The sequence below is a fragment of the Lissotriton helveticus genome, chromosome 1_1 (assembly GCF_964261635.1).
Source record: "Lissotriton helveticus chromosome 1_1, aLisHel1.1, whole genome shotgun sequence".
NCBI lineage: Eukaryota > Metazoa > Chordata > Amphibia > Caudata > Salamandridae > Lissotriton > Lissotriton helveticus.
In genome coordinates, this window is record NC_136057.1 from 1,246,142,796 (window position 1) to 1,246,158,722 (window position 15,927).

General features: G+C 41.6%; 1 protein-coding gene across 2 annotated transcripts in view; it reads right to left on the reverse strand.

Annotated features, from left to right (window-relative positions):
- CPNE8 (copine 8) overlaps positions 1 to 15,927 on the reverse strand; it is a 1,123,798-nt gene that overhangs the window by 457,919 nt on the left and 649,952 nt on the right. For both annotated transcript variants that reach the window (XM_078679874.1, XM_078679883.1), the window contains one exon: positions 109 to 150. In XM_078679874.1, the coding sequence (XP_078536000.1) occupies positions 109 to 150 (42 nt within the window). The remainder of the gene's footprint in view (positions 1 to 108; positions 151 to 15,927) is intronic.

Sequence of the window (15,927 nt, forward strand, 5' to 3'; positions counted from 1 at the left end):
CCTAGAGGCACCCACCTTTATTTTGATACATATCTAATAGTAGGAAAAATGAACCAGAGAACAAATATTTTCTAAATAAATAACTTAAATAATAAATATATGCATTACCCGCCATCTCGGTCCCAGTCATATACTTCTATTTTGATTGTTCTGTGAAGAGAAAATATTGATTGTCATTATTCAAGGAGATGGACAGCTTTGTTTAGAATGTCCTAGAATTAAAATAACATAATTCATAACAAATTTACTACATATTATCTCAATATTCCTTAATTGTGGCATATACATTTAAATCAAACTCAGCTAAAAGGTTAAACAAAAATAAACGCTTTGTTTACAAGTCAGCTCTGTATAGCGTACAAACAAACACAAAAAGTATGTTACAAGAACAAAAACTGTAAAACAGGTATGAGGGATACTGGGAAATCTCCTTAGTATAGAGAGCAATCTATTTTAGATACACTTAAAGATATTAAAAAGGAGTAAACAGCTCATTTACAAATACATAAAAGAAACTCATTAATAGGTAACAAACTGAATTTGCACAATTAAATGATATAGAAGACTTTTGCACACACTATTCTCAATGACGGTCATGGTTTTAAGATTTGAACACACATCATCATAAACATACATAATTTCAATGGATGGCATGAATTATAAGACATCTTTAAGTAAGCCATGTCCCAATAAATTGTTGTCATCTAAAATGTTGAGAATCTTTCTTGTTTCATAAATACAGTTTCAATTAATCACCGCTTTTTCAACACAAGAAGACAAAAAAATCAAGTATATTCTTTAACCTCAGCCTTGACAAAAAGCCCACTAAAATACCTCCAGTTTGAGTAACGTATATTTGTTTGCCACAAGAGAGAGTGAATACAACAACAAAAAACACCTCACTGTTCCTGCCACTAGGGTAACATGCTTGTCATCGTCATCCAATAAGTAAATAACCCTAGTGGGAAGGAGGATAGGTCCTTAAATCATGGGAGGTTGGACCACCTGAAAATTATAAAGTAAAAAAGAACACCTTATGATAATCACTAAACGTACTGTGTAATAAGACTAATCAAAAGCAATAAGTCAGTAGATCATCAAGGTATGTAATTCTATCCATGTTTAATAATAATTCACTTAATCAAACATTAAAAGTCTGTCATGCAAATCACACACAAAATGACAATACAAAAGATGAATACATAAGAAATAAAACAGCACAAATTAAACAGTGCAATGTCAATAGTGTTCTGATACTCATTGCTGATGATAACTGAAGTTCAAAATGGGTTAAAATACATTCAGTCCTGACTGAGGTCCTAATCCATACAGGTATGGTTGAATACTACTAAAAGAGCGGTTGAATGAGATATCCTGACTTACTGTTTTTGATCAGTCTTATTACACAGTACAGTTAAGGCTCGATTACGAGTTTGGCGGTGTGCAGGAACAGATCACCATGCCAGCGACCCGCTCCTGCACCACCAAACCTATTACAAGTTTCCTCAAGTCTGGTGGGCTGTTTTGGGTGGGCCCATGGTGGTGCCTCTGAAAATGGGCACCACAATGGGAACGCCAAAAACGTTCCTGACCGGCATGGACTTTAAGCTGTGCAGGAACCGGGATGCGTGTACAAAGGGGGCCTGCATGGATCCCCATTGAAATAGGCAACAGGGAGCCCTGTAGGTCCCCTTTGTTTCAGGACCACCAGCCTTTTCATGGAGGAAAGACCTCCATGACACTGCTGGCAGTCCTGAAACTCGTAATATGCATGGCGGTGTTGCAATAGCACCACCAGCATGTTAGTGAGGCCCCCGTGCCACCGTGTGCGAACAGTACTTCCCTGGCAGTAGCGGAAGTGCAATGATGGTCTAACCGCCCAACTTCTAAACCACAAAACATTTCTATTTGTTGGAATTCACACACTCCTTTCTTCTCCTTTCCACCCTTCAATGGGTCAGAGAGTTAATCCAATGGTGGCGTAGCTTGTTTGCCAGTGTGGGAAGGAAAAGGGTCACCCCCAGATTTGGTAGGGGTGAAGGGCAAGGTGAAAATCCACAAGGAAAAATATTTTTACAAAACTTCACGCAAAAATGTCGGACTTAATTTCACCATGCTGACACCCATGCAATGGAGAACACTGCCCAGAAAGTATAGGATCCCTCTGGGAGAGCCTTAAACATCTATGGATTAGGCATGTAAACCTGTGCAGCTTTCTATGTGTTTACCAGAGAGAGTGTATGAATTCCAGAAAGTTGCACATTTACACTTGCATGTAGCAGTACATCTGCAGGAGCTGTCTCAGTTTAGTCCCCATTTAAAACATTGTTCACATTTTAGCTTGGCCTTTATGCCTCCCATAACAAGGTGCTGAGCACCTCATAGCTGCAAATTCCTAGACAAAATTCTAAGTTTTTAGAGAAATGGGCATTTAGGTTTTTCCTCCAATCATCACCATTGTGGTAAATTAAGATGCAGGGTAGCCAGAAGTAAGGTGATAACTGGATAAGGTTTATTCTTAAGAAATTAGTATCAGATTCCAGGTAAAGAAGGTAGTAAGGAAGCCCCACCGGGAGCAGCATCCTTGCTGCTCAGCCCACACACTCCAATTGGCATTCACTCAACCAGACACACATCAGCATTCTAATTACATCGCAGTCCCTATGGCTGAGCAGCAGGGGACATAACACTAATGGAAGAATGCATTGCATGGAAATGAAGATACCACATTAACCTTTCAGATCTGTTTCACCTTTAGATCCAGTTCCTCTCTGTGACTGTTTTGCATGCTCACTCGGTACGTCATCTATCATGCTTGGTGCTCTCTGATGTCTAAAGAAAGTGGTGTTATGAAAGCAATCCTCACCCTTGTGCACATTTAGCTCTTCTTCTTTGTTGTCAATACCTGTTGTAAGGGATGTGCTTCTATGGCGGAAGCTACCTGTCCAAAGTTCTTTAATAAGCTTGCCGTTAAAGGCTTATGGTCAAGCTTATTATTATTTCTGGGCATTCAGCAATTCAAATTCAATTAATTTTCAAATCTTCCTGAACACATTCTTGTGGACATTGTAAAATGCACATAAACACTTATAATACATATATAGATACATACACAGAAACACAAATTCATTCATATATAAACTATTACATACTTAAACATGTGAATGTATTGAGCGTGTGCATATTATTTTAATTAATTTGCTTTTACTTTTTGCAGGATACGAGGAAGGGACTCTCATATGAGAAGGGGTCATCACCCCTTACCCTTGTCTTTGAAATACAAGCATTTTGGTTGCAGTATATGTAAACAAATAGATTTGTTTCTCATGTGTCACTCTCTGCTATGTGGATTGAGCCTTAGACACAATGTCAATTTTTGTTTCTGTTTGTGGTATATTGTAAAGAAATGATAGCATGAAAAAAGAGGACATGTTTATTTTAAATATGTAGATTGCATTTGGTGACTTTCTAGTTATTTCTCATATTTTTTATGTACTGTATGTTGTTCAATCTGCTTCCATACAGAGGGCTTAGTGGCCACTTTCTTGTGCTTCTGTACTTCCCTTTTGTTTCTTTTCTGTTTTTTTACAATTGTGCTGCTCACAAATGGGGTGTAGGTGCTAAATGGCATGATAGTTACAATCATGGAGCTAAATCCTACTTGGGTAAGATTCTTTGCTTTTATACGACAAATATTTTTATATGACAAACATGTTGGTGAATATGTGAGGTAACATATATGGCACTATTTGCAATTAAGAATTATGTAAATTACGGCCAGATTCATCAAAGGAAATCCGGCTCGCAAAGGGCCAGATTCTGAGAATCTGGCCTTTTGCGAGCGCAATTTTTGCATTTGGGATTCATCATCCCAAATGCAAAAATCGCAAATTGCGAAATCGCTAAATTGCGAGGAATTGCATTTAAGGAATCTCTATTTGAGATTCCTTAAATGCAATTCATGAACCATTTCAGAATTGCGAAATCGCAATTTTTGGCCGCTATTTACCGCGAAGTCTGACTTCGTGGTAAATAGCGAAAACTTAGAAAAATGCACTTTAGTGCATTTTTGTAAGTTGTATGTTACACACACATATGTCCTTTGGACATGTGTGTGCGCAACACCAGTGTCAATCACCATTTCAGGGGTGCTACAGGGTGTCCTTTGGACACCCCTGGCACCCTTGAAATCGCATCCTTATTTGCGATTAGCAAATTGCTAATCGCCTTAGGCCTATAGGAATGAATGGGGAGTCATTCCTTATTTGCGATTAGCAATTTGCTAATCGCAAATAGGGAAGCTGTAGAATTCGCAATTATTTTTGCGATTTTTACATGAATCCCGTTTTGCGAGTCTTTAATAGCGAGTCCTTAATAATAAGGACTCGCGAAACGGGACATTGATGAATCTGGCCGTTACTCTGTAAGCATCTGTCCATGAAATGTAGTGCTGTAGATTCACATGCTCTGCTTATTCCTGCCATCTAGTGTTGAGTCCGGAGTTGTGCAAGTTGTTTTTCTTCAAAGAAGTCTTTGAAGTCACAAGACTGAGTGACTGCTCCTCTTGGTGAAACTGCGCATGGGCATCGACAAGCAAGTTATTTATCTTTGGTAATGCATTATCTATTAGAGACAATATCTAGCTGCAGATTACTCACCTTTGCATTCCACAGGAGTCAGGCTAGATCCGAAACCTTTGCATGAGCAGCACCCCTTGTGTGCACCGTTGGGTGGCTCTATTTGGCTCAGTGTGAAGTCACTGGCATCATTAGTGTCAGTTATGGCATCACAGTCACCAATATAGGTGCCACCCATGCACGCGGAAGTCAGTACTTTTCACTTTGACACATCAGAAGTGCAGAGCCAAGAAGTGAATGACTTGCTGTGTGTCATAACTAGGGCTCTGAAAATGTAGCAACCCTACCCCTTACAAATAAGTCCACAGAGCGGGGAGGCATTTTATTTTTATTTATTTTATTTATTTATAAAGTTTTATATAGCGCGTACTTGATCCCGAAGGATATCAGAGCGCTTGACAATTTGAGGGAAATGAAGGTAACAGATCAGTACATGAATCAAATAGGGAATATGCCATTCAAAATACCCTTGCATGATTTTAGAGATTTCACGAATCACACACTGAAATGTATCCAAATGTACCTTCTATAAACAGTCCAGACCTTTTCACTGAATCGGAGTATAGACATAAGAAAAGATTCCTTGGAGAAAGTCTGTAAAGGTATGGTGGAGTTAAGAAGCAGCAGCGCCAGGGAGAGGAGAACAAACCTGTAGGTAATAGAGGGGGGCTTTGAGGTACAAAGAACGACTGACAAAGTAATCCTCTGCAGGTGTTTGAACTTAGAATAAATGTTGCAGCATAAAAACAAATTTAAGGTTCTCTTAACATAAACAATAAGTTCATAGCAGCATTAGTGGTTATAGCGTCACATTTTCTAAACAGTGGTTTAAGATAAGCAATTCTAAAAGTCAAATACAAATCACATAGAAGTAAAAAGTGCAAGGTACTCTGCTTAGTATGCCCATCACAAGGGCATGGGGAGACAGGGCGAATGGGTGGGTCTGTAAGGAATCTGCAGCTAGATATTGATCTACCAGATAATGCGTTACCGAAGGTAAGTAACTTTTTCATCTGATTGAGACTTCTAGCTGCAGATCCTTACCTTTGAATGGATACCCAAGCCATAACATCCTGAAAGTTGGCTGAAACAGATTTCTCACACTACTAGGGCTCTGAAAATGTAGCAACCCTAGCGCTTACAAATGAGTCTGCAGATCAGGGAGGCATGGGTGGGTCTATAAGGAATCTGTAGCTAGATATTGCTCTACCAGATAATGCGTTACCAAAGGTAAGTAACTTGTTCATCTGATAGAGACTTCTAGCTGCAGATCCTTACCTTTGAATGGATACCCAAGCCATAACATCCTGAAAGTTGGCTGAAACAGATTTCTCACACTAAGAGTCCTGCAGGACTGAACAGGTGAAATGCCTGTCCCTGTGGACTTGACTGGTCAGGCAGTAGTGCTTGGCAAACATGTGCAAACATGCCCACTTTGCTGCCTAGCAGATGTCCAGGACTAGGACACCCTAAGCCAATGCTATGGTTGCAGCTTCCCCCCTGGTGGAATGAGCCCGTAAGCCCTCAGGGGCCTGCTTCTTAGCTAGGATGCAGCAGATCATAATGCAAAGAAAGACCCAGTGCGAATTGGTCAGTTTCTGCAATACCATTCCTTTTTTATCTCCCACGTACCCCTCAAAAAATTGGTCATCCACACTGAACTCTTTTGTGCGATCAAGGTATCACGACAACGCTCTTTTTTGTTCCAGATGATGGAGACGCTCCCCTTCTTTAGAGGGATGCAGGGGGCAATAAAGGTGGGCAGCATGATAGATTGACCCAGATGAAATGGGGTCATCACCTTTGGCAAGAATGAAGCCTGGGTGTGAAGCACCACTTTATCTGCAAAATCCATGATATATGGAGGCCTGAACAACAATACCTGCATACCACTCACCCTCTGGGCCAATGGTATTGCCACCAAAAGGCTGTTTCGATGGTAAGCAGCTGTAGGGGACAATTATACAACAGCTCAAAAGGAGCGCACATAAGAAGAGTGAGCACCAAATTAAGGCCTCACTGTGGCTTTACAAAGGGCTTTGGTGGAAACATATGTACAGACCCTTTCAAGAATCTATTTACAACAGGAGATTTAAAAAAAGAAGGTTGGTCCGGCAGCTGCAAGAAAGCGGATAGAGGAGAAAGATAACTCGAGCAGGATTGGGATAAGCTAGTACTAATTGTGCATTGAGGATGGACCCTAGGTAAGGTTAAATTTCGAGAGGTTGAAGATGAGACTTGGTATCATTTATTGTGAAACCTAGTTCGTGAAGTAGAATCACTGTCAGATGAGTGAATAGGAGGTGTGTATTGGCTTTGATGAGCCAATCATCAAGGTATGGAAATACATGAATGTTTTGTCAACTACTGCCAAGCATTTTGTGAAAAGCAGAGGTGCTGCGGTCACTCTGAATGGTAGGACTTTTAATTGGTAATGTTTGCCTGGTATGACAAATCCGAGGTATGCAGGGTGTATTGGTATATGAAAGTAGGAGTTATTTAGGTCAAGCATAGACATAAACTCGCCCTGTTGGATAAGTGGGCTAACACCCTATAGAGTAACCACATGGAAATGTTCTGAGAGGATGTATAGGTTCAAGGGTCTGAGATCTAAGATTGGTCTAAGTGACCTGTCTTTTTGGGGAATGAGAAAATAAAGAGAGTATGCCCTTAGTCCCTGCTGTTGCATCAGGACAGGTTTTATAGCTCCTTTGAGAAGGAGGGCTTTGACATCTTGTTTAAGAGGTGTTAGATGATCTGGTGAAAACCTAGGAGTACAAGGGCGGACATTGGTTGGTGCAGAAATGAGCTTCAGACAACAGCCATGTTGGATAATGGCTGGTACGCTTTGGTCTCTGGAAATGGATTCCCAGACTGGGCGGAAAAACTGGAATCTGCCCGACAGGTGTAGAGTGTTTGGGGGGAAGGTTTGAGTAGTCACAGCTTAGCAGTGGGTGTTGCTACACATGTGGAGGCACCCCTGCCCCTTCCCTTGTTGTTGCTGTCTTTGAAGAAACCTCTAAAGTAGGCTTTACTGTAGGTGTACTGACCTTGTCTTTGCTGGGAAGTGGAGGCCTCTGAAGTGGTGTATCTGCATGCACCCCAGTAGCCTGAGCGACAGAACGACCTTCTGGAAGCTGTGGTCTGTAATGCTCCCATGGATTCAGCCGTATCAGTGTCTTTTTTCATTTTATCTAGTGCAGTGTCTATTTGTGACCCAAAATGGTGTTCTTTGTCAAAAGGCATATTGAGTACTGCCTACTAGACCTCTGGTTTGAAACCAAATTAACTTAGCCATGCATGTCGTAAAAGGAGCACACTGGTATTAACACCCCTAGCAGCTGTATCCGTAGTAACTAGCGCACATTGGATGGAGTTGATGCTGATGGCCAAACCTTCTGTGACAATTTGTTGCCCCCTTTTTTGGAGGTCTTCAGGGAGAAACTGTAGCAGTTCCTCCATTTCAACACAATGGGCTCTGCAATAATGGGCTACACGGGTATGAGAAGTAGCAATACGTCATTAATTAGCTGCTTGTGCAGCAACTCAATTCTCTGATGCATCTATCTGCTTATTTTCGATTTCAGGTGGTGGAGTGTCTTCAATAGCCTGGCTATTAGCTCTTTTACAAGTTGTTGTCGCAACTATGGAGTCTGGTGGGACTTGATCCCTGATAAAAACAGTGGGTCAGAAACAGCTGCCTTGTATTTTTTGTACCATGGGGGTGATAACTTAGGCATGGACTGGCTCTTCAGAAAATGTCATCTGTATGCCTGATCATGCCAGGAAGAATGGGGAAATATTGAGTATCCCTATGTATGGGAGACAGGGTGTCAAAAAAAATCCTGTTCCAAGGAATCTTTGTGAAGCTCAACATTGTGAAATACAGCTGCCATGGCCATGACTTGTTGGAAAGATGGGGAGACAGCCATTACCACTCGGTTTTTACACCGCGGTACCATTACAACACGTCAATCACAACGCAAGTCGTTACAACTACTTGCGCTGGATGGTGCTATGTACTAAGGAATTGCATGATTTACAATTCCAACACCTTCCCTACTGTAACGTAGGCTGGAGTTGGAATAGTAAATCATACTATTCTAAAATCCAGCGCCTCCAGCGCAAGTCGTTGTAATGACTTGCGTTGTGATTGACGTGAGATTTGCGTGAATTCCAAAAGTATGGCCCTTTCAAATGATGTTGAGCACCCATTGGTCTGATGTTATCTTGGACCAATTTCGAAGGTATTTTGAAACCCTGCCTCCTACTGATGATTTCGCAGAGGTGGGTACAGTAGGAAGAGCCAGGAGGCCGCTATTGTCTCTTGGATGCATCACGCCCTTGGCGAGCCTGCTTCCCTCTGTTGTTAGGCCTTGAGTAGTTTGAAGACTGACCTTGCCTTTGTTGGGACGGTTGACGGTACTGCTGTGAACCTGAGCCATTTGATGAGTACCTCTGCTGTTGATAAGAGCCTCTGTAGGAAGTGCTCTTGCCCCTGGAACCTCTAAAAGGAGCCTTGCGGTACTGAAGCGTACCCAGAGACTTAGCAGTCTCAGTATCTTTCTTAATTTCTTGGAGGGTATCATCGATTAGCTCACCAAATAGTGCTTCCCATCAAAGGGCATATCCAAGATTTTATTTTGGATTTCGGGCCTGAACCAGGTCGCCGTAAGCCATCCCTGGCGACGAAGAACTGCAGCACCAGCCAAGGAACCAAAAGCTGTTGTGGCAATATCCATGGCACAGTCTATGACTTCCATTGATGTTGCTTCCCCTACTTGCAAGATCTTTTTTGCCTCTGTCTTGGACTCCGGAGGAAGTTGATCTAAGTGTGGGGAGATATCACACCAAAGTTGGCGATCGTACCTGCCCAATATCGCCAAGGCATTAGCTGCTCTCACCAACAGACTCGCCATGGAAGAAAATCTTTTTCCGGCGTTATCCAGCCTCCTGCCCTCTTTATCCGGAGGAGTCATCAAAGGAGCTGAGGGGTTGCAAGACTTCCTTTGTGCCGCCTGTGAAATTACAGAGTCCGGTCGCGGGTGCCCCATCAAAGACACCGGACCATCCTCAGGCGCCTTGTATTTTTTGTCGCAGCGCGGTAGAACCGGGACCACAGTTGCTGGATTTTTCATCGCCTTAAGGCCTTCATCCCACAGATGTTGAACAATAGGGATGGATCTTGTGACCTTCCTATAAGGTTCTTTAAAATCATATAAAAAACACTCCTTGGAAGTAGAAGGCATAGATAGTTGAAATCTGCCAGCCGCTCTCTCCATTAACTTGTGAAACCTCCCTATATCTGCTGGCGGGGAGTCCACCGTATCCGGACACAAAGATGCTGGGTCAGGAATAAAATAGTCTTCCCATTCCACCCCTTGATCAGGTCTTCCATCAAAATTTTCCTCGTCCTCCGATGAATCATCATGGGTGTCCAATGGAACCGAAGGCTCCTGTGGAACCGGAGTCTGTGGTCGAGATGGATCTATAGACGGTATCTAAGAAGCAGCCATTGGCAGAGCCACAGGGGCAGGCAAGTCTTGCATAGGAATGGTAGCAGCAGCAGGTCGTGAACACCTCGACTTATGGTCTTGCAGCATATTATGAAGGTCCTGCAATAATGATGAAGGAACAGATACCATGTCCTGTCTCGAGTACTGTTGGGGCTGGGAAGAATGATGATGGTGATAACCACCTTCCTGGCTGTACTCTCCGTCAGAATCTGTCTCCTGACATTTGACCAGAAGTTGGGAAGGACTATTCGCATAGCCATACGAGTCCTGTTCATCATCTTCTGGCTCGTCGTCATCTTCCTCAAAAAGCAGAGCTGTAGGCAAGGGGGTAACTCTCCTAGGAGAAGTCATGTCCGGTGTGATCCTTGTCATAGAGATGGTAATCCTCTTTTCCAACGACAAAATCGTCGACGATTCCGTCGACACTGGAGTTGTCAATATCGCCATCGTCGGCGTCGTCAACGGAATAAAAGTCGTCAACGAAAGAACACTCGACGTCGAGATGGGCGTCGTCACTGCTGTCGACGACGAGACCGTCGAAGCTCCTGCCGTTGTCGTCGTCGTCCATGTAGTCGTCGTTGACGCCCTCGACAACGACACCGTCATCGTCACCACCGTCGACGACCTCTTCGTCGTCACTGTCGTCGTCGACATCCTCGTCGACAATGCCGTCGTCGTCGACGTCGCTGCCGTCGTCGGCGCCTTCGTCGACACTGGTACCACTGTCATCGACGAGTCCTTCTTCGTCAACGATACCATTTGAAGAACAGGCTTCAATTCCTTTGACGAGGCCTTTGTCGACGACGCCCTCATCGTCGTCGACTTAGTACTTCTGTCAGATTTACCAGACGACTGGGAAGAGGGCTTTTTGAAGGCTTGATCAGTCTTCATCCCCACAGAAGGTGTAGATGGTCCTACCCTCTCCTTTTCACCATGGAGATTCGCCTGGACCTTGGCTCTCAGACTCCCTGGGGGTCTTTTTTGAGGCCTTAGAAGGACGCTCCACAGAAGGAGAAGGGGAAACCCTACCCCTCTTGACTGACCTTCTGGAAGATGTTGCAGATGAAGAGTCCTCAGTTTCACTGGAGACTGTGTCCTTTCTGGACTTCAACTTCTGGAGCCAGGTCAGAATCCTACCCTCACGGTCCCGGAGGGTCTTGGGGAAAAGGTGCGGCAGATCTTGCAGTCCGCAGCCTTATGGTCAGGATAGAGGCAGTAGATGCAATCCTTATGCTTATCCTCCACAAAAAGCCTCTTCTTGCAACAGGTGGAACATGGCTTAAAAAGGGCATTCTTTTCCTTGTCAGACATCCTGGAAGGAACAGCAAACAATCTTGAAAGAAATCCTTGAAGAAAACTTCTGAAGAGAAGAGTTTGAGCAGAGCTCAAAGGAGACTCCCTAAGCACAACGTGGGGTAGAAAAGCTAAGGCTCTGAGGTACCTTCAGGAGGGTTCTATGGGGTGAGGCTCTTCTGATTGGCTGATGCCTAAGTTTGGTCTCTTTTACAAAAAGAGGCGGATATGCTACAAAAGGGAATGAGGCCTAGGCCTTTTTCTTTCTCTTTTGTACCTACTGCTATGTTATTTTGTTACCGAGACTCCCAATCCGACGACGGGGAATGATACAAAAGCATGGTAATCTATGAAAGTTCCAATACTGGGGCAAAATCAAGCTATCTGTCTAGTCACCTATCATACTGACAGTGCTACTTTATAAATGTTCTGCATGTAGTTGCTCGCCACTGGCGCAATTAATTAATGATACCACCAAATCAAACCAAACAGTTTAACTTGGCTCCCACAGACAAATAATATTCTTTATCTCCTATCAGTTTAATTGAATTGTGGGAATGTATGACCTTTTTTCACTTGCCTTGAGGAAAACGTAGTACAGGCTCCTTACTCAAGCATTAGATGCTTTGAGTTTAATTGAAATGTGGGAATGTATGGCCTTTTTCCATTTGCCCTAAGGAAAACGTATTAGAGGCTCCTCACTCAAACATTAGATGTCTTACCTACGTACTAGTGTGAAAAATTGTACCTATAATCTGACCAAGAAAAAAGTGTGATGAAATACGTTCTGTAGAGCATTTTCACAACCTCTTCATAATCAATGACATACAAGTTATCAAAAACCACCAATATCATTCCTGATAAAAAAAACAAGTTAAAGTTTCTTTGATTTGTTCCGATGGCTTACAGTCATCCTAGTAACCTGTTCTGGCTCACCCGCTCTAAACATTCTGGCTAACCATATGTAGTCTCCTGTGTCTTTCTTGGGCTTACCAAGAACATTCTGAGATCTGAAACCTGCTTACTGCTTATCACTGTTCGGCTTTCTAGTCATCTTCCTGCTTCTTATTCGTGTCACAGCTTGTTAAAGTTGTAATTGTCCCTCCCACGGAAAATGCTCTATTTACCATCTCTTTTTATTGACTAGTTTCTACGCTTCTACTGCTTGTGTTGAACTCCTCAAGACTGAATGTGTTTCAAGCTGTCTCTCTTCTGTACTCTCCCTCTGCACTCTGATTTGCTCTCTATTACCTGGTCTTCTTCCTGCCCCCCCACCTTGCTTTCTAACCCACTGCTTCTCTTTTCTAACCTATCTTCCACACGGCTTCCCCCACCGTACCCTCCTTCTCTGTTGCTTCTCTTTTTCCCACAGTTGCCCTCTGGGTTACTTCCCCCTCCGTGCACAAAGTGGTGCTCCCAAACCTGTGCTTCAAAAAAACACTTTTTATTTGACGATCCAACTTGTATTGAAAAATAAAATAAAAACGTGCTTGTGTCATTTTGTAGGTGTTTAAATATGTGGTGCATGTGCCTACCAAATGATACGACCAGCTGTATCACAGGCTTTTTTTCCTTATTTACCCATGCTTCAGAACATTGGGAATGCTGTACAGCATGGCTAAAACATTGACAAAGCCAATAGTTCTGATAGGTGAGAACCATTGGCTTTGCCAATGCTTGCTTCTTTAATTTTCCCTCGTCAAACCTTCCCTACTCTCCTATCCCTACTACTATTATTTATTTCCTACTTTGTCTATCTTATTCATCTTTCAAGTTGCTTGTCCCCCCCTCTCTTTCGGTCACTTTAGAGTTAGAGGCGACTATCATGGTTTGATTTCTGTATTTACGATGCTCCGAAATGCTTTTGTCTACTACAGTTCTTAATATATCAGTGTTATATTGTATAACAAGAGTTGCAAGAGGTTTCCAGGGATTGCAGAGTGTTTTCACAGAACTCTCCAAAATATTTAATATTCACAGAAGAGTTGTCAGAAGTGGGCTCTCGCGATCTATTTTCGGTTTTAAGAACACAATACTCCCCTTTTGATACTGATCATCTTAGATGTACTTAGATGATATCAGAAGCTTCAGCCACAAATTTGGAGACTGTTTAATATGCTGTTTATCAATCAATTTCAGTAGGGAAGCTTAGGCCTTCTCTTCCCATTTTCATGTAGTATTTGCTAGCAAATGTGATAGGTTAAAACAATAAAATATAAACATGTTTTACTAGCTTGTGTAAAAGATCATTAAACATTTTACATTGGTTATTTAATCATCATTTCGTGGAAGTCAGTCTGTGTGGAATATAGCTGTGACAAAGGATTGTACTTTGTTGGAAAGATAGTGGCGTAATTTAGGATGTATGTCAAAAAGTTTTCTTTTCAGAAAGGAGAATAAACATTTCGTCACACCTTATATGTTTTGCAAGAATCACCGAATTGTCAAATGTGGATACACGAGACCTAGATACCAGTATCAGGTTCTCTATTTCACTTTCTTATATCATCCTATCCAACTCGCCTCCCGGTACCTAAGTCCTATTTTCTTCCAGAAATAGTGCTCCGAGAGACAAGATAAAAATTACTATAAGCAAGTTATACATACATGTACATTTACAAATAGTTAGCCATACTTAAAGTGAGACATGCGATCCCTCATAAAGTCATTCATTTATTTCTCCTCTTCGATAGCCGCTTCTTCGGTAACGTTCTCTGAGTAACCCACATTCTGCTCTACATTTGTTTCAGCCCTGACTTCATGCAAATAATTGCAAAGAGCCTTAATTGAAAAAAATATCCGTTCGGCTAGTTGGAGGATCACAATATTGTTCCTATGGAAAACAGAACCTTGCTGTATTTTGTTCAGAGAAAAAAGCAGTTTACATGATTTGTTTTTCTTTAAGATAGTGTTCCATGTCTTTCATGGGTTAGTTCACTCTAGTTTTCCCCCATACAATCCCCATAATTGTGTTATAGAGTCATGATTACTCGAAGGTAATGTCCAGGTTAATTTCTGCCATTTTACAGAAATCTACAATTCACCCGCGTTCAATGATGCTTCTAGATTGCCTCCTAGTAAACAGCTCGACTGATTTTGAGAGCGTCACAGGGCATAGTTTATTTTCTACTTTATATATTTTCAGATTTTCTAAGAATCCCCTTGCTTTCTCTGCCACAATTTACCTTGTGATTCTGTTCCTAGTCTCTTTCTTAGTCTTGGATTTCTCTTTCTTACTTCCATATTAATTAGCTCAGAGTGGATCGCAATGTCTTCACCTGCACAGTTAAAAATGAAAACAAATTATTAATTGAGTTGGTTTGCTACCTGTGACCCAGTTTTATTAGATTTGTAGGCTTTCTTTCTTTACTAGTAGTTCAATTAAGATTTTTTTCATTAATATTTCATTTTGTAGAATCTTTAAAAAGATGCGTCTTGCATCAGAATTGTTTCCTAATAGTCTAACTTCCCCATTCTATGAATACTTTTTTCCTTACTCGCTCCTAGTTTCCAATGGTGTGCCCTAAATATTAAGTATGGAATATTATGGGTCTTTAATATCGTAGACAGAATATCGAGGAACAAAATATCAAAAGATAAGTATGATAGATGTTCCTTACTTTCCTCCAAAAATATGCACCTTGACGATATGTATACGTCCAAAGTATGTGAATGTGGTTTTAAGAATAGTAAATCTATATTTCCTGTGTGAGCATTTACCTTTCAATATATTGTCTACGATAATTTCAAACCACGATAATCCTATATTCGTTATTCTGTTGGACAATTGTTTCCTGCATCTGACATACATAAACCTTTTAGCCGACAACTATATTCAAACGTGGAGATTGCTAACAATTCTTTTGTTAAATACACAGATTGTTTTGACTTAATTTAATTGTGATGGAAGGAATAGTTGTTGCTTTTCTCTACATGCTTTGTGTCGAAAATCTCGCACAAAAAATGTGTCGCACATTGTTAAATTCTCAAAAACAGTTTTTTGTACAATGTCATCCTTTCTCCCAGAAGAAAATAAACACATATTATACAACCCTAGCATTAATTCAATCGCTGTTTAACTTAGTTATGACAAGATACAAATTAATATCTCTATGGCACCTAAACTTCTTAGCCTTTTAGCCCACTGTGTAATCAACGAGTGTGGAGATCAATGTGAGGTACACAGTGAAACAAATGCAGATAGGCTACAGGCAAAGGTACAACAACAAAAATCTACCTCCACAGAGAATGTGGAGGCAGAAGAAGCTGGATCTTTAGGACCCAAAGTCTAATTGGGGTGCCTTGTACTTGCGGGTAAGGTGAATTGGAGACTTGAGAAATACTGAAATTATTCAGGCAAAAACTGCATCCAAAGGAAGCTCAGCAGCCAAACAAACGTTTGCTTGACTTCTGAATAATAAAGTCAGTTCCAAAGCAAAAGCCCAGGCTATGGGTGAATTTAATCTGCAGGACCTTCAGAG